This window comes from Psammomys obesus, unplaced genomic scaffold (assembly GCF_907164565.1).
Source record: "Psammomys obesus unplaced genomic scaffold, mPsaObe1.curated_primary_1811, whole genome shotgun sequence".
Classification (NCBI taxonomy): Eukaryota; Metazoa; Chordata; class Mammalia; order Rodentia; family Muridae; genus Psammomys; species Psammomys obesus.
Genome location: NW_026594240.1, coordinates 534902 through 562323, shown reverse-complemented (window position 1 = coordinate 562323; position 27422 = coordinate 534902). Strand labels below are relative to the sequence as shown.

General features: G+C 52.8%; 1 protein-coding gene across 2 annotated transcripts; it reads right to left on the bottom strand.

The window, feature by feature from the left end:
- Positions 1-2192: 2192 nt before the first annotated feature.
- Espl1 (extra spindle pole bodies like 1, separase) lies at positions 2193-25790 on the bottom strand. Of its 2 annotated transcripts, none has more exons than XM_055618223.1 (30): positions 25710-25790; positions 23733-24788; positions 23430-23534; positions 23034-23145; positions 21454-21590; positions 20347-20540; positions 19381-19620; positions 19055-19199; positions 18816-18954; positions 18485-18624; positions 15540-15674; positions 13870-13989; positions 12633-12804; positions 12201-12329; positions 11927-12083; positions 11249-11358; positions 9523-10511; positions 8876-9256; positions 8529-8685; positions 7095-7308; positions 6824-7014; positions 6259-6386; positions 6040-6162; positions 4027-4182; positions 3784-3954; positions 3554-3658; positions 3271-3386; positions 3050-3133; positions 2764-2928; positions 2193-2527 (listed from the first exon to the last, which is right to left on the bottom strand). In XM_055618223.1, the coding sequence occupies exons 1-30, from the start codon at positions 25788-25790 to the stop codon at positions 2320-2322; spliced, it is 6360 nt and encodes a 2119-aa protein (XP_055474198.1). In that variant the 3' UTR covers positions 2193-2319. The 2 variants fall into 2 exon arrangements, with proteins under 2 accessions (XP_055474198.1, XP_055474199.1); XM_055618224.1 differs by having other exon boundaries at positions 8529-8651; positions 8881-9256.
- Positions 25791-27422: the final 1632 nt, after the last annotated feature.

The following is a 27422-nucleotide window of genomic DNA, read 5'->3' as shown; positions in this document are numbered from 1 at the left end:
TTGTTATTCGTATGGCTGCATCATATTTTGTAAACACCCCTTTTCACCCTCTGGTTTAATAGCTGAAGAGCCAATTGCTAAGGCAGGAGAGGATAGGCAGGATTTCCAGCAGAGACAGGAACTCTGAGAAGGAATCTGAGGCGGGAAGAAAAGTGGAAAAAGCTGGTTAGTCCTAAAGGAATGAATTAAATAAAATTAAAAAGAACAAGCCGAAATGCAGATGGTCGCATTTTGCGTTAGTCTTCAGTTTTTCATATTCTGATTAGAGAGCAAGCCATTCTCCACAGGAAAAACATACTGATTTGAATATGTGAATAAAAGCCGCCAGTTGATGCAACACAGACTCGCACAGACACACACAAAAGAATAAGCCATGTAGAAGTTTTACTAATTTTTTTTTTCCACAAAGGTTGACGTCAGCTGTAAGTAAAGTATCAGATTGAGAAGCTAGGCAAGCATTAATTGGCTCTTTGGCTTTCAAAGATGTTAATGCTGAATGCCACAGTGTGAGCAGGCTTTTAAAGGCAGGATCAGCACCAATAGATGACTGGATGCCCTGTTTATGATGCAACTTCAATAGATGTAATCGCTAAAGGCTTTGAGACTAGTCAAACTGTCAAATGTCTTGCCTGTGGCAACACTGAAAGACCAAAGTCATTTCAAAATGAATTGCAGGCAGAACCAAGGTAATTCCGAAAGAAGGCCTGCCGTTTCTGAAATACGCAGAAGTTGTGGCGAAGGCTGGCATTGGATTAGTGAATACAGATCGACAAGGGACAAACAACCAGATATCCAGACTGGAGAGATGGCTCAGTGGTTGAGAGCACTGGCTGCTCTTCCAGAGGACTCTGGCTCAATTCCCAGCACCCACAGGGCAGCTCACAACTCCAGTCCCAGGGGATCTGACACCCTCACAGATACACATGCAGTCAAAACACCAATACACATAAAAATAAATTTAAAAAATTAACACATATCAAGGTCAGAGCAATTTTAGTAGGTAAAACTCAGGAGAAACCAGAAAACAAGTATTTTGTCAAACTGCTATAGATGATCACAGGCCAAAACTAAAAGTATTTATAAGTCATATTGAAGGTACGGTAGACCCTGGAGCAGATATGGCAACTTTACCAAAATCTTGGCCTCTGGTTGGCCTTTTCAGGAGGTAAATACACAGTTTCTGGGGGTTGGAGCCTTAGCCCTTTCCCCAGCAAAACAAAGTGTGAGAGAGCTCAAAGGTATCGGGCCAGGTCAAATAGATAAATTAAAGCTAAATGTGCCTAATACAGCCATGAATTTGAGGATGTGACTTGTTGCAGCAATGGAAACACATAAACATTCCTTCAATCTAAAAATAAATGATAAAATAAAAAGTGCTTCTGAGAAAATACTGAAAGGTGCTATCAAGAACAATCAGTGAGTCCAGGACGGCCAGGTCTACTCAGAAAGACCCTGTCTCCAGAAAAAAGTCAGCGACTGTCCAGGCTGTCTAGTGTCTTTCAAATGTTTCAACCACCCCAAACGACCCTGTCAGAAAAAGGGGGGAGGAGGTATAAAAGGGTTAAGTTCTACAACCTTAGAAACAAGTTAAGGCCAAGCTTTTTCAAGATAAGATCTCACTACATAGGCCCTCCTGAAACTCACTTTGTAGACCAGGCTGGCCTTGAACTCAGAGATCCACCTGCCTCTGCCTCCAAGTGCTGGGATCACTGGTGTGCCACCACCCCCAGCTGAAGCTTTTATTATTGTCATTATTGGGAGCTGGCGGTCTGAAGAAAGTCCCATTATAAGCAACCATTTCTAAAATCGTTGAGGAAAGACACAAAGGCAATGGAGGCTTTAAAAAACGGCCTCAGCACCTTTCCCCTATCTCCAAAGTGAGCATTTTGCTTTTCTTTTTTTGAAACAGGGTCTCGCTAGGTGGCCCTGGATGGCCTGAAACTCAACAGTAAAGACTAGGCTTGAACTCACAGAGATCAGCGGTGGGCTTCTTGATGGTCCTCTGTTCAGTTTATCACCCAAAGCCCAGCCACACCCAACTCTGTCCTGTGGTTTTGTCTTTCCTCCCCAAATTCTCAACTCCTGGAGCTCCTCCCATGTGCTTAATATTCACACAGCAGGAACGAGGCGGGAACTTTCAGGTCTTTAGATGCTTTTGGATTTTCACAAAATGAGGCTTGGTATATCTTTATTAAGGTCATATTAAAAGAAAATATTTCATACAAAACACCAGGAAAAAAATCACTTTAAAATTCTAAATAGTTAAAACTAAGTTTGGAGGTAGACAGTCACACAGCTTCTACCACAGGTAAGACAGCTTCAAGGTGCTTGCAGAGAGACGGGCAGGCCGTACGCGATGGGTGCGGCCCCAATGAGAAACTTAAGTCGGGGGGCCTGGCGGGCCTGGCTGACGTAGCAGAGAAGGGGGGCCCCTGGGCCTGCTCGGAGCCAGCCCTGCAGCAGAGCCTCTGTGTACCGGTCAATGTCTCTGTCAGTCACATCCCAGAGGTTGCCTAGGAACAAGGGGCTTGGAAGAAAGCATGAAGAAGTGTAAAGTAAGGGCTCTGGAACAAAAACACGGGGACACACTATTGGTGCAGATGAGCAAAGGCCTGAAGCAATAAGGGGCTACCGCCCTTGGCTTATGTTCTAGCAGGGCCCGGGACAGGAGCAAAGGTGCACGTGAGACACTCAGGGCTCGGACCCTCAGGATGGGGGCACGACCTCTACCGCCCTAAGAGCAGGACAAGCCCTTGGCCTTACCAGCCGGCCATGATGTACTTGAGCACGATGCCAGCTCCCTCCAGGTCCCCATGCACAGCGAGGGCCGCGCTGCTGCAGCCAAACAGCAGCGCCACTGCGCGGCAGCTGAGGCGCAGGACAGCCTGCCCATCAAGGAAGCGGGCACCAGCTCCATGCCCTGCGTAGCTAGGGCAGAGGGGAGTGAGGCTGGCATCAACTTACCAGTTTCCAGAGCTCCAAATGCCACAGCAATGGTAATGACACCCCCCTCCAGAGTGCCCCCCCACCTCCCCACCCAAACACTCACACGTATAAGTCCCGCTCTGTCAGGGCAGCCTGCACCTGCTCAAGGCTTGGCACTTCCCCAATCACTCCTCTCCAGCCAGCCTCACTGCAAGGGAAAGCCTGGAGTCAGCCCTCGGCAGACACCACGTAGCAAAGAGGGCAGAGGAACAGCTGACGAAAAGAGCTGCACACACACACGTGGCCTCTGCATGGCCTCTCCCCTTCCCCACCCTCATCCCTGACCTGCTGAAACTGGCTCGGAACCTCTCCTCTGTGCTTGACAGGTTGCTGTGGGGGTTTAGGACATAGAAGGCATTCTGTGGATCAACACCGTGGCTCAGCACCGACGAAGCCCCAGCCTGCGGGGCAAGCACTGGCAATCAGGGTCTTGGTCAGTCCAGGAGGCCCCCAGCCCCAGCGTACTCTGAGCCCCTTCCCATAATGGCCACTCCCACCATTCCAGGGTTTCAGCCTTCTTTCTTTAGGCTTTACTCAGCTGCCAGGCATCCCCGGGCCCCGCCCCCACCTCTTTAGTGATGGAGTAGCTGAGTAGGAAGCGGAAGGAGGGCAGCCGGGTGACAGGCAGTGCTCGGAGGACGGGCATGCTCTCCCATGGCAGCTTCTGCAGGTCCTGGGAGAAAAGCATTTCCAAGGTTGCTATCCCCAGCCACTAAGTGAAAACGCCTGAGGGACCTAGAGGGGAGCTCACTAGTGCTCATTGCCCTCTGGACACTGCTCTGGGGTGAAGCTCTGTACCTTGTCTAACACCAATACAAGGTGCTGATTTCCCGGGGCCGCCTGGCTCTGTACCCGCTCTACCGCCTCACTCAGGAGCACACGGGCACGCTCTGGCTGGGCTGGGCACAGCCCATAGGCCAAGGCCTGAACATCCTGGCTGCTGAGGGTTCTGGCACTGCTAAGAATGACCTAGGGAGAACAGTGGTTAGTGGCTAAGGCTGGGAAAGGAGTGCCACCTTCCCCTTTATTTCCGTGACTCACTTTGAGGAGCGTGCAGTCAGGGTACTCCCAGCCACAGTCCTGCAGCAGCTCTTGTAGCCGGGAGGCCTCCTGAGCAGGGCCAGGCTCCGAACTGCAGGGCAGCAGCAGGCCCCTCCAGCAGCCCAGCACGCTCTCCTCCAGGGAGGTGATGAGGTCCTAGGGCAGGAACAGCAAATCATCAGTCTTAGAAGACCTGTGTATTAGTGTTCTGAGTCAGCAAAGATCGAGACTTCACCATGGCACTGACAAACATGAACAGGTGGGCAGTGGGCTTAAATCCTTCCGTGAACCTTTTGTTGTTCTCTTTCTCTTTCATTCTTTTCTTTTCTGAGATGGCTTCTCCAGGTAGCACTGGCTGTCCTAGAACTCACTACATAGACCAGCCAGCCTCAAACTCACAGGGATCCACTTGCCTCCTGAGTGCTAGAATTAAAAGTACACTACCACACCTAGTTTTTTCTTTTGAGAGAATCCCACACTGCAGCCCAGACTGGCCTTGAGCTGTTCCTGTTTCAGCCTTCCCCTAGACTGCAGGCTTGCCTCACCGATCTTTAGTGTGGGCATAAGGTGTAAATCAAATGCTAATTTCCGTACCCACATAACTGGCTACAATCTTTGTTCTGAGCTCTCCGGTCTCAGTGCTGTATAAACACTGTCCCCCAATTGTCCCCTGATATAACAATGAAGCAACTTATAGCCAGTCACCGAGCAGGGGAGAGAACAGGGCTGGATGTCCTGGCAGCCAGGGAGGAAGCAGGGGACTGAGCCATGGGCAGAGGCCCAGGAGAGAGGATAGAGATTCAGCTGGAGGAGTGACAAAAAGTGCAGATATCTCTGGGATTCTGGCAAAGAGGAAGCCAGATTAGCTTACAGGGTTAAGAATAGAGTAATAACTACTCAGTTATTATGCTGTAAAGCTTGTAAACAAAAAAATTTAATAGTCTCAATCATTTGTGTAAGAGCCGGGTTAAGAGAGAAACTGAGAAACAGTTTTATAAAAAGTAACTACAACACTTTGTTGAAATAGGATTTTATATTTCCCAGGCTAGCTTCCTATGCAGGAAAAGTGATTATGAAGCTGGGCATTGTGGCTCATGCCTTTAATCCTAGTGCCTGGGAGGCGGTAGCTCTCTCAGAAGGAGGCCAGCCTGGTCTACAGAGTGAGTTCAGGACAGCCAGGGCCACACACACAACACAACCTATCTCAAAACAACAACAACAACAAAACAAAAACAGAAAAACGAAAAAGAAAGAGATTGTGAACTTCTGGTCCTCCGGCCGCTACTCCTGAGTGCTAGGTTACAAGCTTGCACAACCACGCATAATTTTTGCTGTTCTGGGGCTCAAACTGAACACAGGGGTCCTACATGCTAAGCAAATATTCCGCCAACTAAGCTACACTCCAGCCTTGTTCATACAGAGGGAGAGGGAGAAAGAGGGCAGGCGGGCGGGGTCATACCCAGGCTAGCCTCTAACTTGCTATGTAGCTGAGGATAACATCAATTCCCATCTTCCTGCCTCTCCAGGGCTGGGATTTACAGGCTGTGGTTATGGCACAGCAGCCTGTCTGGAGCTCTTTTTTTTTTTAAATTGCCCCTCAAATCAGGCCTAGTGGTAAATGCCTTTAATATCAGCACTCAGGGGGATGGAGACAGAGGCAGCTGGAGTGCGGTAAGTTTGAGGGCAGCCTGGTCTACAGTCCAGGACAGCCAAGGCTACAGAGAGAAACCCTGTCTTAAAAACCAAATTAAATTAAATTAGATTCCCCCTCAAATGAGCTCACTTCCATCTGTTTTGTACTTTTGAGACTGTAGCCAGGCTACCTTTGAACCTGAGACAACCCTCTTGCCCAGCCTGGGCAGCACTGGGAGACTGGCATGAGCAGCCATGCAGGTCCTAATTCTTCAGGTAGGAGCCTGAAGTAGCTCAACACTGATCGGACCTCCACTAGGAAGAGGCTGCCCCTCCCCTGTGGTCCCTTCCATGCCGGCCTCCCCACCCGGGAGCACACACCTCCATCCTCTGATCCAGTGCCAGCCGCCCCGTCCACCATGCTCGTTTCTCAGTACAGCTGCTGTTTTCTTTCTGGTCCTTCTGGATGGCATCAAACTCTTTGAGCACTGAGCTTAGTGGGAACTGCGGGAGATGAAGAGTTGAGGACATCTGGCTTATCTAGCTCGGGCACCAAGGCCCGCCTATGGCCAACACCAGTCCTTGGAACAAGAACCCCACCTTATTTTGGGCAGTGGGGATCTTGACGGTAACTGGGGGGTTGTCCTTTTGCAGTCGGGTCAGTAGGAGAGTGTTGCTCAGCGTTCCAGGCTGGAGGGTGGCCAGGGCCAACACGCAGACAGTGACCCCTAAATCACACAGAAGACACATCCAGAATCACACTACCTTTCTGCAGGCGCTTGCAGCCCTGCCTCTCCGGAGCCCCCAACTCCGCCGGAGTTCCCGGTGAGCCCTCTTTCCCCTATAGCTCCCTGGGAACAGGCGGCTGGTGCATCTGTGTGCCCCTCACAGCAGTTAGCAAAGGTTCCATAGCATCTGCTGCTGTTTCATTTCTCACATCTGGACTGATGTGAGAATGCATAAAAGGCATGACAGAGGGCATGGTGGCACATGCTAAATCTCGGCACCCAGAAGGCTGACGCGGAAGGAGCATTTTGAGTTTCAGGCCAGCAAAGGCCAGTGTATCAGAAAGAAGAAACCCAGCATGGCTAACCGACTCTCGGCTCATCTACCCAGCTCTTCAGCTAGACACAGAGGAGAAACCTGGGAGAAGCACATGCTGTACCACTGGGGAGCTGAGCCAGGTGCTCCTGGAAATCGTCCTTCTCTGCCTGGGGGAAGCAGCCAGATCCCCAAGTCCTGAAGGAAAACAGGCGCTGGATGCGGGCCAGGGGGACACTCCCTGGCCTCTCCTTCAGGTCCAGCTCCTGGAGGCGCTCTGCTAGTTCAGGAGCTCCTTGCTGCTTCTGGGCCTTGCTGTGGGAACACAAGCAGGAATGAGTCTCCTCGGGTCAGGAACCTGAGGAGTCTGCCCAGTCCCCCACCTGAGCGCGCACCTGAGCTGTCGGTGCAGGTGGGTGAGCAGCTGGTGACGGCACGTGATGGAGACAGACTCAGCGACGAGGAACGCAGTGGCACAGGGATCCCGCTGGCCCAGACACAAGGCCAAGAAGCGGCAGAGGTGGGCGTAGAGGCCGCTGGGCGGGCAGTGACTGACAGCGCGGAAAGCAACGCTCAGGGAGTCGGAGATGGACTCCAGGGTAGAGAGATCTGAACAAGACAGTCAGGGCAGCTGCTAAGACCAACATCCCACTTGGTAATGAACAGGACCCCTGAGGAGCCCTCGCCTCACCCCAGAGAAGAGCAGCCACTGCTTAGCGGCCATGTGCCAAGAGGGCTGGCGGCTCCTATCGGGCAGCCCCGTACCCTACCCTCCCTGAAGCCCAATGGGAGGCAGCAAAAGTTCTATGCAAAGTGCAGAATTCAACCAGGAGCAGAGACTCTAGGAAGCCAGAACTACAGACAGACTGGGAGACGCACAGATTGCCTAGCCTGTCACGCCAGCGCTTAGAGACTGAGCTCCAGACCGGCTGGGCACAGTGACCCTGTCTCAGAACGAGGGGAAACTAAAAAGCTGATGTTTGGGTGTCTTCCTAGCATTAGTTGGCAGACAAGCCTGCGACAAACAGCAAAGTCCAGGCCAGCATAGGCTATTAGACTTTGCCTCAAAAACTGTTTTTAAAGCTGGGCTCTGGGGTGTAGTTGGTACATGGTAGGTAATCTCAGCACATGGGAGACTGAGGCAGGAAGACTGGGAGTTCAAGGCTTGCCTGAGCTACATATGCCTGCATCTCAAAAACAAAACAAGGGTTCTCACAGAGCTGGCTCAGCAGGTAAAAGTTCCCTCTGACCTCCACATGTATGCAAATGTCACTTTCCCAAAGAAGTAAAAAGCTGGGCCTTTAACCCCAGTACTCGGGAGGCAACGGCCAGGAGGTCTCTGAATTTGAAGACAGCATGGCCTACATAATAAATCCTGGGCCTATTCAGCGAGACCCTGTCTGAAGAGATGGTTCAGCTGTTGGTGTCCACTGTGCAAGCCTCAGCCAGGCTCAGCAGCCCGTCTCCCCGCCGAGGAGGCGGAAACAAGGGGCCCTCTGGCTGCAGCCACTCCAGCTCATCAGTGAGCTCCAGGCTCAAAAGCCAAGGTGGAGAAAGTGAGCAAGGGGACACTAGCGTCAGTCTGCAGCCTCCACATGTGCACCACGAGTGTGCCCCACACACATGAACACACACACACACACACACACACACACACACACACACACACACACACAGCTGGATGTGATCCTAGAAGCCACCCTGGGCTACATGAGACTAAGTTTCAAGGGAAATTTCTTCAAGAGTTTGCCTCTCCCAAAAAGGCAGATATCAAGAGACCCAGCTCAGCCGTCTCTAGGAAACCTAACCTCAGGGGTCAGTGTACTCACCAATGGGCACAGGGACTGAAAGGGGCCGCAGCCAAGGTCTAGGGTCACTAGCGGGCTCCTTGTCCGGGTACAGGACAGAATGCTCTGCCTTGCTGGAGTCCCGTCTCAACACCTCCCGTTCTCCTGTGGGGAGAGCAGGGCCCGCAGCTGGAGCCTTCTCACCCGGGGAGAGGGCACGACCGTTTCCCAGTGCCCCGGCCCCAGCCTCTTTCTCCTCTTCTACAACTCTCCCCCAGGGCCAGGGAAGGGCTTCTCCTGTTGGCCCCGGTACTATCACTGCTTTCCTGTTGTATGTTTGTGCCGGGGACACAGACTCCAGACACATGCCTGCTGCTCCCCCTTGAAGCCCTACCTGAGGTGGCGTCTTCCCCATCAGAACCCCTGAGAATCTCAAAGCTCATTTCCAGCCGGCTGTCCGTCAGATTCTCTTCAGGGATGGTTCTCATGGCCTCAGGCCCCACGCTGGCCCGGACACCGACAGATGTCTTGGCAATCTCTTCTTCACAACGTCCTGGTACCTCCTTCTTGGCCCGCCGACTCCTCCCACTGATCCCACTGACACTTGACCGTCCAGGGCCACTACCTGTGCCAACTGCTGCGTCTGTCTTCAAGCCGGGACCCTTCCTCATCTGGCCCCGGCCCCGGGTCCCTCGTCTTCTCACTTGCTCCACAGGTTGTGGTTCGGCTAAAACAAGGTCTTCCAGGTCGCTGTCATCACTGAAGCTCACCTGTGACCAGGACAGGGAGGGATAAGAGACTCGAGGCAACACCTCCCAACAGCAGGTGGCTGCCCTGGCAGCCTGGGAAGACTTCCCACACTGTGCCTGCCTCTCTCGCCAACTCGGTTAGGAAGGAGACAGAGAGAGCAAAGATGGAGATGCCCAGGGAAAGGAGCCGCCAAGCGAAGGATGTCGTAGGTACCTGCGGGCAGATGGACACTCACTAGCAGGGCTATGCCGAGGCCACTCCCACCTAGAACACAGCCCCTCCTCACCCTGAGGCGAGTCTGAGCCCTCCTATGTACTCTGGGAGCCAAGGGAGCATCGGGCTTGCTCTTCGTGGGATGGACTTCTTCAAATATGGTGAAAGGGACCCGAGCGCCAGCTGGCCTAGCCCGGCCTGGGGGCTTCGGGGTACAAGGTGGCCCTTCCTCCTCCAGAACTCTCTGGGCACGGTTGTGGAGGGGTGGCGGGGCAGAGGCTGCCTGCCGGAGCCCTCGTCTGGAGCATTTCTGTCTCTGAATCTTAGAGGGCTCTACGACTTTGGGACTTTTTATTAATGGTGGCTGCCAGCCCCAAGTGCTTGCAAAAAGCTGGGTACCACAGCAGCTGAAGCTGGCCAGCTTCGCAAGGGCCTGAACCAAGAGCAGGCTGGCTTGCCAGAACTCCAAGCATTGTATCCGTGCTGCCACGAACTTCAGCCCCAAAGTCAGGACCTTCCCCAGGCTCTTTTCAGAGGTCTGATTCAGGTACTCCAGCGCCAGGTGTGTGTACACTTGAGCCATGATCTCATCAAAGAGGCTTGGCGTGGAAGAGGGGGGTGCCGTGTGTCTCAGAGAAGCCTGAAGTCTCTGTGTGAAGCGCTTGGTGGCTGCAGGGCAGCCCTTCAGCACGAGCTGCAGCAGATCCAGACCCTGGGCCTTATGGCCCGTGGCCAGCCTCAGTCCTGCAGTGACTAACACCCAGCGCAGACAGATGGCTGAGAGGCCAGGGCTGGCACATAGAGAGCAGTCGCAGCAGGAGGAGTGGGACAGGAAGCCAGGCTTGGGTGGCGGCTTGGTCTTCAGGACTGGGGAGGAGTTTGCAGAGGGCTGGATGGGGCCGGGCTCCCTGGGCACAGTGGCCACCAGCTCCAGGGCAGGGCCTCTCAGGAAGGGTTCCTCCTCTGGCAGCAGTGGAAAATGGGGTACTTGAGCCCTCTGTTTCCCCTTCTGCATATACACCTTCTTCACAGAGTCTGGGCGCTGGGTCGCTGCAGCAAACTCTAGGGAGAGGGCAGATCAAATATTACCAGGCTGAGCTGGGCGCATGCCTGTGAATCCAGCACTCGGGGAGGCGGAGGCAGGCGGATCTCTGAGTTTCCACCATATGGGTTCAAGCTGCCGGCCTTGACAGCAAGCATCTTTATCCACTGAGCCATCTTTTGAGCCCTGAAACAATTATTTTTGTTTGGTTGTTTTTTGAGACAGGGTCTGATTTGGACTTGGCTGGCCTGGAATTCATACAATCCTGGAATGGTGGAATTAAAGGCACGTGGACCCACACCCAGCCCTTAAATAGAAAGGCAGCAGGGTGTGCTGGCATACTCCTTTAGTCTCAGCATCAAGGAGACAGAGTCAAAAGCCAGCCTGGTTACTCAGTGAGTTCAGGCTAGCAGGACTACACAGGAAGACCTTGTCTCAACAACAAACAAACAAACAAACAAACAAACAAACAAACATATAAGAAAAGCCAAAGGGGGGAGGCAGAGGCAGGTGGATCTCTCCAAGTTGAGGCCAGCCTGGTCTACAAAGAAGTCCAAGACAGCCAGGGCTACACAGAGAAACCCTGTCTCAGAAAATAAAAACAACAACAAAAGATGCTCTGGAGAAGGACACTAACGGTCTGGCCTGACAGGGGTCACTGTCACCCAACACCCGTGTGGAGGCAGCCAAACCTTCACATGTGTGGCAGGCTGTCACATGCAGTCCCTGCCAGGCGAGGAGGGAAGCAGCAACTCACCTGTGGAGGACTCTAGCAGGAACAGAACCTGCTGCAGGTCTGACTCACAGAGGTCACTGTCGCCTCGAGCCAGCTCCAGCTCAGCCTTCAGGACAAGGAAGAGGGCACACCTGGTGAGAACAGATGAGAGCCAGTCAGGAGAATGCTGTTTCCTGGAGCCTCTCCTTTCCTCTCCCAGCCCAGCCGTCAGCACCGTCCCGAGTCTCTGGTGAAAACCACAGGCTCCTAAGGCTGTGGCCCTTAGGAAGTAGTAGTATGCTATTGTGACCCCCAGCCAGAAAATCCTTCTCGTTGCTACTTCTGAACAGTAACTGTGCTACTACTATACATAGTGACGTAACTATCTGATATGCCGCCCTCTGAAAAGGTCACTCCACGCCAAAGAACACCCTTACTGTAGAAAGTCTCATCCCAAATCACCCTTCAGGTGACTGCCAGCTGTATTCCTGCCCGGCTCCCACAGGCACAGAGGCTGAGGGAAGGGCGGTCCACGAGCTGTCCTTTACAGACTTATAGGCATCTCAGCTCTAACCTTGACTAACTCAGCATTTCCTATTTAGACATGGGATGTCTTCCCCGACCAAGCTCCCTAGATAGAGCATAGGGTTTCTGCAACCACTGGGGAATCCACACCCAAAAGTACATGGCAGGAGCTGGCACTGGCATCCTGCCACTTACTGGCGAGGTATCTGCAACTTGGTCGTGAGTTTCAGGGCCTCCAAACAGAAGGCTTTGGCTTCGCTCACGCTCCCCAGGCGGCCAAGGCGGCAGACCAACTTCTCGGAACAGCTCAGCACCTCTGTTAGAACCTGCCACTTCTGCACTAAATTTTCACCTGTAGCAAATGAAAGACGTCAATGCAGAGCCACAGCTAGATATGATGGGGACAAAACAGCTCATCCTGTCTCATGTGAACAGTCCCACAGCGCCCTGCAGTCCCTGCCAGCCTCACCGAAGTCCAGGAAGGTTGACTCGACGGCGGCCTTCTGGGTAGAGAGCACGTCGCTGCCCATCAGCAAGATGACGATGCTGCGCAGCAGCTTGTGGGCATCCAGCAGGGCCGTCTCTGGGGTCTGCCAGCCTGAGATGGGGGAGGGAAGACACTGCAACAGCAGGCACAGCACCTCCAAACACAAGGCACTCATTCCCGTCTACACTGAAGGCCAACCAATCACAGCACTCTTTCCCTCTGAGGTCCCCTGGCTGCCCTTAGAATTCCTTTTCCCTTAATATTCCAAGGAGCTACTGGTTAGCGACAGAGATGGCAGATGAGATGAAACCCGTCACGACCACAGGCAGGTCTGTTCTAGACAGACAGCCTTCTATGCTGGGCAGCAGACCAACCGTGACCATCAGCCAAGAAAGCCACCAGCCCCTCTTTCACCTTGATCCCAGAGCTGCTCGCGCAGGGCACTTGGGAGGACGTTGGCTGAGAGGCTGAGGTATAAAGCCAGGACTTGCAGGGCCTGGACGCGCAGCAAGTACCAAGCCTTGGATGACTTCTGCAGGGCAGGATCCCCAAGGACAGAAAGCAACAGAGAAACACCCTCGGGCACCTGAGAGACGAAAAGCCAGAGAGAAAAGCCAGGTAAGCTTGAGATGGCCCTAGAAGCCTGCAGTGCAAATCTCTGCCTTTAGAAATGGAAAAACAACAAGCCGAAAACAAACAAACTCCTAGATAAAGCAGAGCTTGATGGGAAGAGGACAGGAGATGCACAGCTGAGGTACTTCCTAGAGTGGCTCCAGGGCCTCCCCAAACTTCCTCTTTCTTTTTGGGATAATCAGCTGGGCCTGCCTTCAAATTTGACTTCCTTCAGCCTCAGTGTGAGCACTGCAGCAAATGGCGGCCAGCTCAGCCTGTCTCCCCAGTTTCTGAACCCCTTATGTATTCTGCCACTGCAGAACAGAAAGAAATTAATAACTCTACTACCATGTGAGGAAATTTATACTGCTTTTCCGGGGCCTGAACATTCTGCATGCCTCTAGAAGAATCTCAGAGCACAGACAAGTATCATAAAAACCCTAAAGATGTCCTGAGGTCCTCAGCCTTCAGGAAGTAAGTGAGAAGAGAGGGAGAATGCAGCTCAGTGGCAGAGTACTTGTAAGGAGTGCAGAGGCCCTGTAAGTCCACAGCACCACAAAACACCCACCCATCAAACAAAAAAGGGGAAGCTGGGGAGTGGCTCACGCATGAAGACGTTGCATGGACACATCCACCTGATTGCCAGAGTCCACACACATTCCGGATGTGCACACATCCAGAATCTAGCACTTGAAAGGCAATGGCAGTGGCTCCGAGAAGTGGGTCCTCAACCTTCCTAATTCTGAGCCCCTTTAATACAGTTCCTTATGTTGTGGTGATGCCCAGCAATAAAACTGTTTTTGTTGCTACTTCATAACTGTAATTTTGCTACTGTTATGAACTGTAATGAAAATACCTGTGGTTTTCAGTGGTCTTAGGTGACTCCTATAAAAGAAGGGTCCTTCAACCCCAAAAGGGGTCACAACCCACAGGTTGTGAACCACCCCCTAGAGGAAGCTGACTCACTGGACCAGCTATACAGGCAGGCTCTGGGTTCAGCTGAGTCCCCGTCTCCAGTGACGTGGGCAGTGGGACTCACCTTCTGGCAAGCCCAGCAGAGCTGACTTCGAAGCAGAGCACAGGTCAGGGAAAGGAGCTGGCACACGTCAGTAGTCTGGTCGAGACTCTTCAGGCTTGATTCTGCCGCTTCCAAGTATGACTAAAAGAGGGAGGCGACAGACGACGCCACCAGCATGCTGGTTAGACTCTTCAATCAAAACGGAGTGAAGCACTTGCAAGCAAGGCATTAGATATTGTATTATCGCAAATATTATAATCTACAAAAGCTATTCATTTGATCCTTGGTTCCGTCAACTACAACACTGGGGGGGAAAGGCTAAAAGGACAATAGAGCGACACCCTCACAATACAACAACAGAGCAACCACCTGGGAGAGACAAAAGCCAGAGGCTAGTCACAGAAACCTGAGATGCCCCTGGAAGTCTGTCGTCAAATCGCTGCCTTTAGGAATGAAATGAAAAGCCCGGCCGTGGTGTCACACACCTCCCAGCACTGGGAGGCAGAGACAGGCGTGTCACACACCTCCCAGCACTGGGAGGCAGAGACAGGCGGATCTCTGAGTTCAAGACCAGCCTGGTCTATAGCGTGAGTCCAGGATAGCCAGGACTACACAGAGAAGCCCTGTCTCAAAAAAAGAGGGAGGGAGGGGGGAGGGGGAGAGGGAGGGAGGAAGAGAGGGAGGAAGAGAGGGAGGGAGGGATATCTGGAGAGGCACACCTTTGGTGATGGGCCTAACACAACTATAGACAAGGGCACACACAGGAAACATAAAGCAAGTGGAACATACTGGCTTACAGCCAGGGGAAGAAGTGGCAAGAAAAAGTATGAACCAGAATATAAAAGATGGGGGCTGGAGAGATGGCTCAGAGGTTAAGAGCACTGGCTGCTCTTCCAGAGGTCCTGAGTTCAATTCCCAGCATCCACATGGTGGCTCACAGACATCTCTAGTGAGATCTGCTGCCCTCTTCTGACACACAGGTGTACATGCAGACAGAGCCCCACATGCGTGAAATACATAAATATATAGAAATATACATATACATATATAAAGATGGGCAACAATGGGGCAACAGAGATGGCTCCGTGGTTAAGGTCTGGCTCCCAGCACCCGCATGGAGTAGTTAGTAACTGCCTGTATTTCCAGTTCCAAGGAATCCAGTGCCACCTGTGACCTCCGTGGAACACACACAGACAAGCAGGCACACTTATCAATACACTCATTAAAAGTGAATTAAAATCAGGAATAGCATCGTTCTAGTTATCAGAGGAGTCATGGGGTCTGTTAGAAGGATAAGAGGTGATGGCATCTGTGCCAACAGGTGGGACTCAGAAGACAGAATCAAATAGAGGAAGTGGGCTTCAGCGTGGCGGCCAAGCTCGTTTCTAGTGCGCCTCAAGCCCTCCAACCACCAGCCAGGAAAGAAGACAGGTGGAGGGGAGCTGCAAGCCAGTTGGAAGGAGGACAGTGACACACAGTAATGAAGCCAAGTCAAAGCGCCAGGTGGGAAACAGGCTGGTGTGCAGAACCGTGACATCAGCTCCTGTAGCAGGCAGGCAGGAAGCCTCATTCTAACGTACCACAGCCAGAGCGGCACAAAGCTCTCTCTTTACACCCAACTTCTCAAGGGAAGACAGGCCTTTAATGTCACTTGGCCCCTGCAGCCCCAGACTCAGCAAGCCCGCACTCACCTGGGCATAGCCGGGACAGCCGAGGCTCAGGAGTTGCTGGGTGAGCTGGCAGGAAGAGCTGACTGCCTTTGCATGGTCCTGTAGTCTCTCACACACAATCTGGAGAAGCAGGAGAGTCTCCAGAGCCTGCAGGGGCTGGTCAACCAAGAATGACACATTACCCCAATCCTATAGGGAGCCTGTGTTTCCCCTGGTTCCCCTGCTTCTGGAACCTGAGACCCCAGCGTTCATACACACCCAGACCATCGATCAACCACCCCAAGAGACCCACAAGCACTTTGGGCCTTGTTCTTTGTTTTGGGACAGGGTCTCCTGTGACCCACACTGGTCTTAAACCTGCTATGTAATGTAGACTGGCCATGTGTTGGGTGGTGCTGGAGCACACCTTTAGTGCCAGCACTCAGGAGGCTGGCTCACCAGGCTCTACCTCTCAGATGCCGTGACCACAGCCCTTCCATTTACATACCCATAATTCCAGTACTGAGGAAGCCAAGGCAAGCCAATAGCTGAGTTGGAGGCCAGTCTGGACTACACAGCCAGACCCTATCAAAACTAATTTTAAAAGCTGGGCAAGGTGTCTCATGCCTGTAATCCCAGCACTCGGGGAGAGAGAGAGGCAGGCAGATCTCTGTGAGTTCAAAGCCAGCCTGGTCTACAAAGTGAGTCCAGGACAGGAAGGGCTACAGAGAAACCCTGTCTCAAAACAAAATAATAATAATAATAATAATAATAATAATGATGATGATGATGATGATGATGATGATGATGATGATGATGATGACAGGAGACAGGTCGGTAGATCTGAGTTTAAGGTCAGTTTGATCTACATTGGGATTTCCAGGCAAGCCAGAGACACACGGTTAAGACTCTGTCTCCAAAATAAGTAAATAAATAAGTAGAAAAATGAAAACTAAAAGTGAAAGCAGTTCAGTTAGTAGACCACTTTTTGCCTAGAATTCATAAAGCTCCTGAATTTGATTCCCAGCAACACAAAAATAAATTAAAAGGCCTAGATGCCAATCCCCACTGACTGACAGGTGCTTACTGCCTGTGAGGCACTGCTTCCCGGCATCATCTCTTTTAGTCTTCACAGTAATTGTATCTCAACAGACCAGAGCAGGAAACTAGGTTCACAGAGGTTAGATAACCTGTCCAAGTTCGCAGAAGTGCTCATGCGGTGGACCTCCAGCCTCCTGGTGCTGGCTGGGCCTTCCAAACCACAGTTCATCATTATGCTTACAGTGCTCTGCCTGCTCGCCAGCAGAGGGCGCCAGATCTCACTCCAGGTGGCCGAGAGCCACCAGGTGGTTGTGGGAATGGACTCAGGGTCTGAGGTGTAGCCCTGGCAGTCCGAGAACTCTCTCCTAGAACTTAAGGAGACCCTCTTTCTCTTTTTGAGATTTTTAAAAACGATTTTGTGTATTTGTGTTTGCCTGGATACTATGTGGAACCACTTATGTACAATGCCCACAGTGGCTCTAAGAGGGCATCAGAGCAACGAATCTAGTGTTTGTGAGCCACAGGTGCATGCTGGGAATCAGACCCGGGTCCTCCAGAAGAACAGCCGCCGCTCTTAACTGCTGAGCCACCTCTCCTAACCCAGGTCTCAAGGGGAGGAACCCATAAAGGTAGTCACGCCTGTGACCCCAGCCCTTGAAAGGTTGAGGCAGGAGTGTTGTGAGTTTGGTGACAGCTTGGCTACATCCTGAGATTAATGAAGCCTGGACTGTAGCGTAAGCCTTGTCTCAAAAAATGAAAAAGGGAAGGCTGGAGAGGTGGCTTAGCAGCCAAGACCACTAGCTGCTCTCTAGAAAACAAGTTCAGTCCCAGCACCTGCCTCACAGCTCGTCACCGTCCAGTCCCAGGGGAACCCAACACTCTCCTGATCACTGCTGTAATCGCCCCACGTGGTGCAGACACACACATGCAAGCCAAGCACATGTACACACAAAATAAAGGTTAAAAACATTCAAAGGAGGAGCCTGGCACGTCATCACATCCTTTAATCCCAGCACTCAGGAGAGGCAGACAGGGTATCTGTGAGTTCAAGGTCATCCTGGTCTACAGGACAAGCTCTACACCCCTGGAAGACCATAGTGAGACCTCAGAAAGGGGGTGGGGAAGGGCCGGATGGAAAGATGGTTCAGTCAATAAAGTGCTTGAGAACTTGAGCTTGGATCTTCACTACCTATGTAAAATCTAAGCATGACCTTCCTACCCAAGGAATCAGCTTCAGGTTGGAGAGAAGTAATTAAGGAAGTACCTCTGGTCTACACACATGCATACACACACACACACACACACACACACACACACACACGTGCATGCAATTGGCATATAGCTTAGCGGTAGATTCGAATCCCTACTATGGGGGGGGGGGGAGAGTAAAATTACACCCATGTGTTTTTTCAAATGTAAAGGTTTGAAAGCATTCATTAATTCTTGTTTTTCTTCTTTATTTTTAAGACAGGGTTTCTCTGTGTAGCTCTGGCTATCCTAAAACTCACTCTGTATAGACCGGACTGGCCTTGAACTCAGAAATCTGCCTGCCTCTGCCTCCCGAGTGCTGGGATCACAGGCGTGGGCCACCGTGCCCAGCGCACCTAGTGTTTCTTAAGGCTAACATTTTAGTTTCCCACTTACACAGAACATCTTTCCATGTGTTGCTGTGCTGAATGTTAATAACGCCATTAGGTAAATGTCTGCTTCCCACCCTCTTGTGACACTGGGGACTGAATCAGGACTCTGCGTTGTTGGCCACGTTCTCTTCTCAGCCAGAGTTCTAAATGGTGCTGCCCTGTAATTCCCACTCTCCTGCCTCAGCCTCCCCGTGCTGGCACCACACCTAGCTCCTGATATTTAGGTTGCACGGCTTCTCAGCAAGTGCACCGGGCAAAGGGAGGGAGCTGGGTTTCCCGGGTTTCTAGTTTGAGCCACCCCATTACCTTTGCCACCAGCTGATAGAGGGCCACCAGGATCTGCAGGGAGGCCGCCGTCTGCTGCAGGCTCCGCACGGCTGGGGCCGACCCCTTCACAAGCACCTCCTTCCACAGGGCCAGCGCTCGGTCCAGGCACTCAGACTGCACTGGAGACCAGAAGGGGAGCACTTTCTCCACTTGTCCACCCAGAATGAACTTCTCCAGACCGGAGAAGGCCTTTGTGCCAGCCTCCCTCCTCACCACAGAGGCACGAGCCCAGCCTCTTTTGCACTGTCAGTATTTGTTCCCCTCAGGAAGCCCCAGGAAGCCTATGGCACACTGAGCTTCCCGCCCTCACCAGCATCGGCGGCCAGATTAAAGGCGATGTTACTGTACAGAAAACGATCTTCCTGGAGTTTATCCTCATAGTTCAGGTCATTGACTTCAAACTCCTCCAAGTCACTCGGGGCCTGGGCTCTCCGATCCCGCTCAATACCCTGGTTGGAAAAGAGGAGAGTGAAATAAAAACCAGGACTGGGAGCAGCTCCATGGGGGCAGCCCAGGACACCCCAGCTGTGCTGAGCTCCACGCACGCACTTCCTGCATTTTGGCCTCCAAGGTGCAGATGTGGAGCCACAGCAGGGCCTGGGCTTTGTCATCCTGAAGGCGGTCCTGCTCCTGTGCCGCGGGCTTCACAGACTCTAGAAGCTGCAGGGCCTCCTGGACAGCATCCAAGGCAGAGCTGTGGAAGAGGCACTTCAGTGGCCCCCCATGGACAGTCACAGCACCCTGGGAGAGGCCCCCCAGACAGCCAGTCACACTGCAGCTCCAAGGACCTTCAAATGACAGGAGCCTTCAGCAGCAGTGGGAAACAGCAGTACTGAGGTAGGAAGGGGAAGAGGCTTCCAGCTTTCCCTCCTCACCAGTTGGTCTGCTGGGCAAAGCTGTGGAAGCACAGCACTTGGGCCAGCTCCAACAAGTGGGTGGCCCGTGCCCAGGCTCCAGCCGCTGTCTCTTCAGGGCTGAGCTCCAGCAGGTCGCAGATGACGTTGAAGCGTTCCTGTCCAGTGTCAGCCCGCACCGCTTTGTAGGCCTGCAGCTCCTCCCTCAGCAGCAAGACCTGCATCTCCGGGGCCCAGGCACTTAGGCTGTCTCGCAGAGTCCTGAAGGCAGACGAGCACCAGCGTGAGGACCCTTGCTGGCGAGACCCAGCCTCGGCCTGGCGTTTGCTGTGCCTTTAAAGCTCCAATCAGGTCAAAGGCTCCTGACACAGGGGTTCCACGAGGGATCACATCTAAGCCTGCAGCCCTGTGCAGTCTGGCTTCTGAGCAACTCACTCAGCAAGCCACACCTCGTCCCTCCTCCTTCCTCACGCTGGCTTTCTCCAGCCAGTTCCCTTTCCCAAGCTGATTCCTGACCCCTTGCCTCTCTATGTTCTGTGGTTGGCTCTTTACTCCAAGGGGTCCGATGACGGATCTCTCTACATCTTCAGGTATTACATATACTTCTCCAAAAAAGACATGCTTAAATAACCCTCATAAAGTTCCCCGCTTTTAACAGGTCACGCATCACCTGTCTTCATGAGAAATACATACACGTATTCAGTCACATCTGTCCATGAACAAAAGAACAGCCTCTTACCACTATGCGCACCACACCCAGACTCAGGCAGTCATCCCGTAGCTGACGGATGGAGGAACCACTGCCTTTCAAGAGTATGGATGGAGGGGGCTGAGCAGTGGCCACCGCCTTTAATTCCAGCACTAGGAAGGAAGTTCAAGGCTAGCCTGGTCTACACAGCAAGTGCTAGGACTATAGAGAGAGCATGTCAGACTAGAGCCACGTCCTATCCATGGGCAGATACGAGTGTCCGGCTCCCTCCAACTCACCTCAGCTGCAGCTCCTTGTTTCCTGCCCTGGCTGCATCCATTTTGACGCGAACCCAGAAAGTGACTGGCTCGGCCATGTGTTCCAGGCTGTAGGGTTGCAGAGCTGCCAGCCATAAGGTCACCGTCTCGCAGCCCTGGGCCTGTCTACCCAGTTTCTTCAGACTCTCCACATGCAGCCGGAAGCACCTATGCAGCTGACCAAAGACAGGACAGAGCTGGAACATGGTGGCACACACACTCAGTACAGGAAGGGGAAGGCGCGAAGCCTCCTGCCTCTCCAGGGCCAGAGAACTCTGCCTCCCGGTACCCTCCAGCCAACACCCACAAGCTCCCATGTCTCGCTCCTCAGCAGGCTGTCTCGTTGTTACTGAAATGCAGTGTCACTCTTGTTTTCCTTCTCTCTACCTCCTTCCTAGCCGGTTAAACACCAACAGGCCTTGATTTCTTACACCACCCACTTTTTCTATGGCACCATTTCCTGCCCAGGCTGTCAGAGCAGCCCTACGACCCAGGCTTCTGGCCTTCAGTGTTTCCCACAGTGATGGCAAAGCAAGTCAAACAGCAACCTGATACCATGGCTCCATTCACACCCTTCAGCTACTCATCCCTTATTGGAGGCATAACTCAGGGACCTGCACTGCCCATGTCATTTGCCAGACTGGTTTTCACTCTGGTTGTGCAAAGGACCCCCCGGGGGTGGGGGGACCCTAACGTAAGCAGTCACCTGAGCTGAGGGCAAGGATGGGATGTTATTAACGTGAGGTGAGTATTAAAATAGGATGTCCCTGATGTGAGCTAGCCTGGAACAGGCAGGAAGCCACAGGTAAAACAGCCATTGTAAAGAAAGAAGCCAGGTGTGAGGTGGAGGCAGGTGGATCTCTGTGAGTTCAAGGCCAGACTGGTCTATGTAGCAAATTCCAGGACAGCTGGAGTGACACAGTGAGACACTGTATCAGGAAAAGGGGGAGGAAACAACCAGGGCAGGCAAGGTCATGAGGGAGCACTGCCCTAGGCCCGTTGCCCGCCCCCTGCACTGCAGGCATCAAGCCTGGCCCTTTCACATTGCTCCAACTCACCCCCCTCTTCAGCCCTTGCTCTCCCTCCTACCTTCTCAGGAGGCACCTCAGGGCAAGCACCTGACTTTGCCAGGCCCAAGTGCTGACAGACTGGCTCCGAGATGGCACAAGCCTCACTATAGAGCTTGTGACTAAAGAAGCTGTAGGCCAGGTTGCTCGAGTAAGAGGCTGCAGGGAGAGAAAGGACAACTGAGTCAGAGTGGCGCCATCTCCCTGTCCTGAAGTCACTCACCCTGGGGTCAGCTCCTCAGCCTCTGGCTGAGAACACTGTCAAATCAGACCATAGGGAGAACGAGGGCAGGCACACTCTCCTCTGGCCCCACGCCAGCTGTGGCCACTGTGAGGAAACTAAACCAGCCTGAGTCACACCGACCTCTCATGCCTCTTCCTTCCCCATGACAGTGAAGTCCCTTTCGTGTTCCTGAACCTATTGGACCCTCTCCAGCCTACAAGATTCAGCACTGGCTGCTTGCATGCCAAACATGTTCCTTCCTAGACACCATCATGGCTAACATCTTCCAAGTCTTTGTTCACGTCATACGTCCATGCGTTGGACTCTGAAACACTTAATTCAAAATGGTACTTATACTTCTCACCCTTCCTTTTTTTTTTTTTTTTTTTGGTGTTTCACAACAGGGTTTCTCTGTGTAGCCCTGGTTGTCCTAGAACTCATTCTGTAGCCCAGGCTGCCCTCGAACTCAGAAATCCACCTGCCTGAACTGAGTGCTGGGATTAAGGCGTGCACCATCACATCCAGCTGACTTATTCATCCTTACTTTACCTGTGTGGTATCTACAAGGGTCAGGACATGAGTCCCCAGAACAGACACTGAGCTGTGAACTACCACAAGGGTGCTGGAAGTTGAACCCAGGTCCTCTCAGCCATCAGCCGATGCTCTTCATGCTCCTTCCAGCCGCCCTGGCCTCCCTTTCTAATCCTAGTCTACTCCTCTCCCATATTTCAGCACTTGTTAAAAACCTGTATTCATCGTGCTCACAGGCTGCATGTGCAACCTGAAGGGAACGTTCCGTCATGCTGATCCCAGGGATCAAACGCAGGTCCTCAGCCTTGGCAGCGCCGGCTGTGCTGGCTGCACTATCTGCCTGAGCCTCACTTTTGTTTTGAGACAGTGCCCACCTCCCTGAGCCCTGGGATCACAGGCGTGCGCTGCTACACCTGGATTGTGCATGAATGTTTTGCCTGCATGTATGTGCCAGGGAGGTGGGCAGCGGCGGCACATGCCATTAATCCTAGTACTTGGGAGGCAGAGGCAGTGGATCTCTGTGAGTTCAAGGCCAGCCTGGTCTAAAAAGGAAAACTAACAAATATTAAGGCTATAATGTTGCATTTTAGGCATAAACATTTTCATAAAACAAATAACAAATCAAAATGCAAAATATAAGAAAATAACAAAAAAGAACCCTCTGCCCTCATCATGCCCCCCGAGCAACAGCAGAGTAACTGACCCTTAGGTACTTATCTGTCAGCACCTCCTCAAGCCTTTGGCACTCAGTGGCCGGAAGCATACAGAAGCACTCCCCGCCAGGCTGACAAGGCATGGCCCTCCCCGAGAACAATGCATCGGAACACCTCCCCCCCCCCAGTACTAACCAGTCATGCCCAGGTACTCAGCCAGCTCTCCGCCTGTCAGGCCCTCTAAGGCCTCCAGCATCCAGACAACAGCAGATCTGCAACCGTCCACTAACTGGGCCAGCTCGGCTGCCTGAGGAACAAGGTTTGAGGGTGACAAGAGTCATGTGGGGTCCTCTGGGACCCCCACCTTGCCCACGCCCGAAACCAAAGCAACCCCAAAGCTGTTCCCTCTCTGTGGTCTCTTTACATAGCTCTGACTGCCCTGGCACTCACTCTGTAGACCAGGCTGGCCTGCCTCCCAAGTGCTAGGATTAAAGGCGTGCACCACCACACAGTTTGCCCAAAGCTCTTCTAAGAAGCAACCTCAGACCCCAGACCCGAGACTGTTCCTATTTCTTGATTCCCAGATGGTACCTGGCAGCCTTGGGCAAAGTCATAAACCATCCCAGTGAGGAGGTGAAGAGCCTGGAAATATGCCTGGAGCAGACACTGCTGCTGCTTGGAGGGCGCGTCAGAGACCTGGAAGAGGAAGGAAGGGGTAGCTGGCCTGCAGTCCCTGAAGGCTGGCGCAGACCAGGGAGGCGCCCGTGCCCTCTCCAAATACAGCAGGGTGCCCCTCTAGGCCCTCTCCAAATACAGCAGGGCGCCCCTCTAGGCCCAGCCCAGGCAGCGGCTTACAGGGCTCCACCCCCACCCGATGCCAGGTCCTTGACTCACATCTCGCAGCTGCCGGACAAGGGAGCAGTATCCCCCAAGGAAAGCAAAGAGGCTCAGGGTGCCGTGGAGCCCACAGTGCCTCTTGGTGCCTCTCTCCAGGACCGAGAGGAAAAACTGACAGCTGTCATACAACGCCCGGAGTGGGGGCACCGGAGCTGCCATGCTGTTGTTCAGAATGGCTGCCGCCTTCTTCAGGAGCTGGGCCGCTGCCCCGGGGCATTTCTCGGCAGCGTCCAGCAGCTCGACTGCCACCTGACACAGTTGGAGGCCCGGAGCTACGCTGCTGCTCTGCAGGTGACCTTGAGCCTTCTCCACCGCTCTGGTCGCCTTGTGGAGGTGGTGGCTCCAGCAGAGCCGACGGCAGTGTTCCAAGGTGAGCTCCAAGAGGCAGAGGGCCCTCTGAGGAGAAAGAGAACCCAGAGAGCTACCAGCCCCACCGACTAAGACTCTGATCACATGCCTAGAGAGCAAGTCATATAGGAAGTCAGCGTCGGCTTCATCTAGCCCACGTCCGTCAGCATCAAACATATGATAGGCAGCCACCACCCGGCAGGCTGTTGGTGAAGCAAAGTGAGGCACCTCACAGGGAGCACTATCATCCTCCAGGAGCACCAAGAAACTCAGGGCCTTCAGCCGGGTCAGGAGAGCGGCTCGCCGCTCTGACACGGCCTCCGCCCCCTTCCAAAGCAGAGAGAAACTGCCCCGTGTCACGAGTACATAGTCCTGAGGGGCGGCCTCTGGACAGCTCTGTACCAAGCAGGCGTGGAGAGGCTGGGCAAGGCACAGCACGGTGTCTGGGCTTCCCTGAGCCAAGCCATTCCGGAGTAAGATGAAAAGAATGCGCTCCAGATAGAGAGGCGGGCGCTGCGGAGTGGACAGCAAATAACCCTCACAGGCCAGCTCTGCCAGGTCCAGAACACTCCTCAGGTGCCCAGGGCACTCAAGCTTGGCAGTCAGCTGCTGGTTGCAAGCCCTCAGGACAGCGTCACAGACTTGTCTTCTCTCAGCGTCAGATCTGTTGCTGGGAAGATCAGGTCGAGATTTGGACAGGAACTCCTAGGAAGAGAAAGAGCGAGCTAAAGCAGGATGTACAGAAAGAGGTAGAGAAAGCAAAAGAACTAGAAAGAGTTCCGCAGATTCCTACATCTCTCTCCAAGCTAAGGCAAAACACAAGCATGGTTGCTCAGGCCTCTGTTAAGGCTAAAAGACTGAAAGTTCAAGACCTTCTTGGGCTTGAGTGAGTTCAAGGCCAGCTGGAGAAACTTAGTGAGACGCTATCTCAAAATAAAAAACGGGAAACAGGCCAGGCAGTGGTGGTGTGGGCCTTTAATCCCAGCACTTAGGCAAGAGTCAGGAGGATCTCTCTGAGCTCAAGGCCAGCCTGGTGTACAGAACGACTTCCAGTACTGCCAGGGTTATATAAGGAAACCCTGTCTCAAAAAACTTTAAGAAGGGCTGGAGAGATGGCCCACACCACCACAGCATTGGCTGTTCTTCCAGAGGACCTGGGTTCAGTTCCCAGCACCCATGTGGTGGCTCACACCATGTAACCCCAATTCCTGGGGACCTGACACTCTCACACAGATGATAGATGCAGGCAAAACACCCATGAAATAAAAATAAATAAATGTAAGGAAAAAAAATCAAAAATTGTTATTATTGTTTTGTTTTTTGAGACAGGATTCCTCTGTGTAATGGAACCCTGGCTATCCTGGATTCATTCTGTAGACCAGGCTGGCCTCCAACTCAGAGATCCACCTGCCTCTGCCTCCCCAGTGCTGGGATCAAAGGTGTAAGCCACGCCTGGCAAAATAATAATTTTTAAAGTGAAAATATACAGATATGGGTCTCCTGTATGCCTGAGATCCTGGGTTCAATCCCCAGTACAAGAAACAAACAAACCAAATTAAGAAAAAGAAAGAGAAACCACGGGTGATCTCAGAAAACTAGGTTGTCCTGAGCCAGAAAGCACCCCACCTTCAAGTCAGGCAACAGGTCCTGGGCCCCCTCCTTGCTGCAGAGCAGAGCCGCGAAGTTGACGCCTTTGAAGTTCCTCATGGCAAAAGGCTAGAGAAAAAGAAATGGACTGTCCAAGATTCGGAATGACCCTGGAGGAGAGGAGGGACTGAAGGCGGTCGGACCCTGAGGCTGAGGCAGGCAGGGACTCCCCCGAGAGCCCTCCCTCCCCGCAGGCCGCCCCGGTCCTCGCTGTCCCGCCTCGCCACCCGGGGTCCCCAGGTCAGCAAGGGGACCGTCACTTACCGGCGTGAGCACGGTCGCTCGAGTCCCTCCGCGCCTCTCAGCCGCCGTCCTCCGCAGACCTAGGGCTCCGCTCGCTCCGAAGCTCCACCAAACACCTCGGGGAACCTTCCTTTTCCGCGCCAGCTCCTCCTTTCAAAAATCCCCAGCGGCCAATCAGCGAGAACGCGTGACGCAGGCCGGCCGCGTGGCCCTCTGGGAGTTGTAGTTCAAATGCCGCACTGCTTGTCACGTGGACGCTAGCGGGGCGGGGTACCGCTCTGCACCGGAAGGGCTACGGAGCGCCAGCTACTTCTTTTTTTTAAGATTTATTTATTTATGATGACAGCGTTCTGCCTGCTTGTGTGCCTGCAGGCCAAAAGAGGGCAGCAGATCTCACTATAGATGGCCGTGAGCCACCATGTGGTTGCTGGGAATTGAACCCAGGACCTCTGGAAGAGCGATGCCCTTAACCTCTGAGCTGATTCATTTTTCTTCCGCTCTCGTTAAGTCAAGGCCGAATTCTTCAAATTGCACTCAGTTACAGTCACTTCGCTGTCGGGATGGTCCTTTATCTTCTGAGCTCAGGCAGGATTTTTTTTTGTTTGTTTTGGGGTTTGTTTTTTGTTTTGGCTTTTCGAGACAGCGTTCCTCTGTGCAGCCCTCATTATAAAATGTCCTGGACTCATTTTTATAAACCAGGCTGGCCTCGAACTCACAGCCCACCTGCCTCTGCCTCCCGAGCGCAGGGGCGAACGGTGTGCACCACCACGCCCAGCTTCAGGCAGGATTTTAAACTTCAAGAGAATTAGAATACATTTTAAATTTCAACCCTCATAGTTTGTGTTTCTAGGGAGGAAAAGGGTAGTTTGACAGGTTTGGGGGGTGTTTGTTTTTGTTTTTGAAACTGCGTCTTACTACGTCGTCCTGGCCGACCTAGAACTTGCTCCATAGACCGGATGTCCTCTAACAGTCCGCCTGCCTCTGCCTTGCTCGTGCTGGGATTAGGTGCGCACCACCACACCTGGTCTTTGGGATTCTTTAAAACTATGCCTCTGTGGTGAAGTGGGACGCTGAAATGAGAGCCACAGCAACCTCCAATCCTCCTCCCTCCCCAAGTGCGGACCCCAGGCTGTGTGAGAAAGGTCACAGCTGGCTCGGTGGATGATTAAGGAAGGGCTGAACCTCATTGAGAGCTTTCCCGGTCTTCAATGATGTGTTCCAGCCACTACCGGAAACACACAGGCTCATTTGACTCTTTTTATTTCCACCAACAAAAAAATTCAGTTCAAAACTGGTCTTCAGCTAACAGTGACCTGTATAACTGACACTTCTTCACCAACGTGCGCCCATTTTTTTTTTTACCTTTGTTTTATATGCATTGGTGTTTGCCAGCACATATGTCTGCGTGAGAGTGTCAGATCTTGGGGTTACACACAGTTGTGAGCTGCC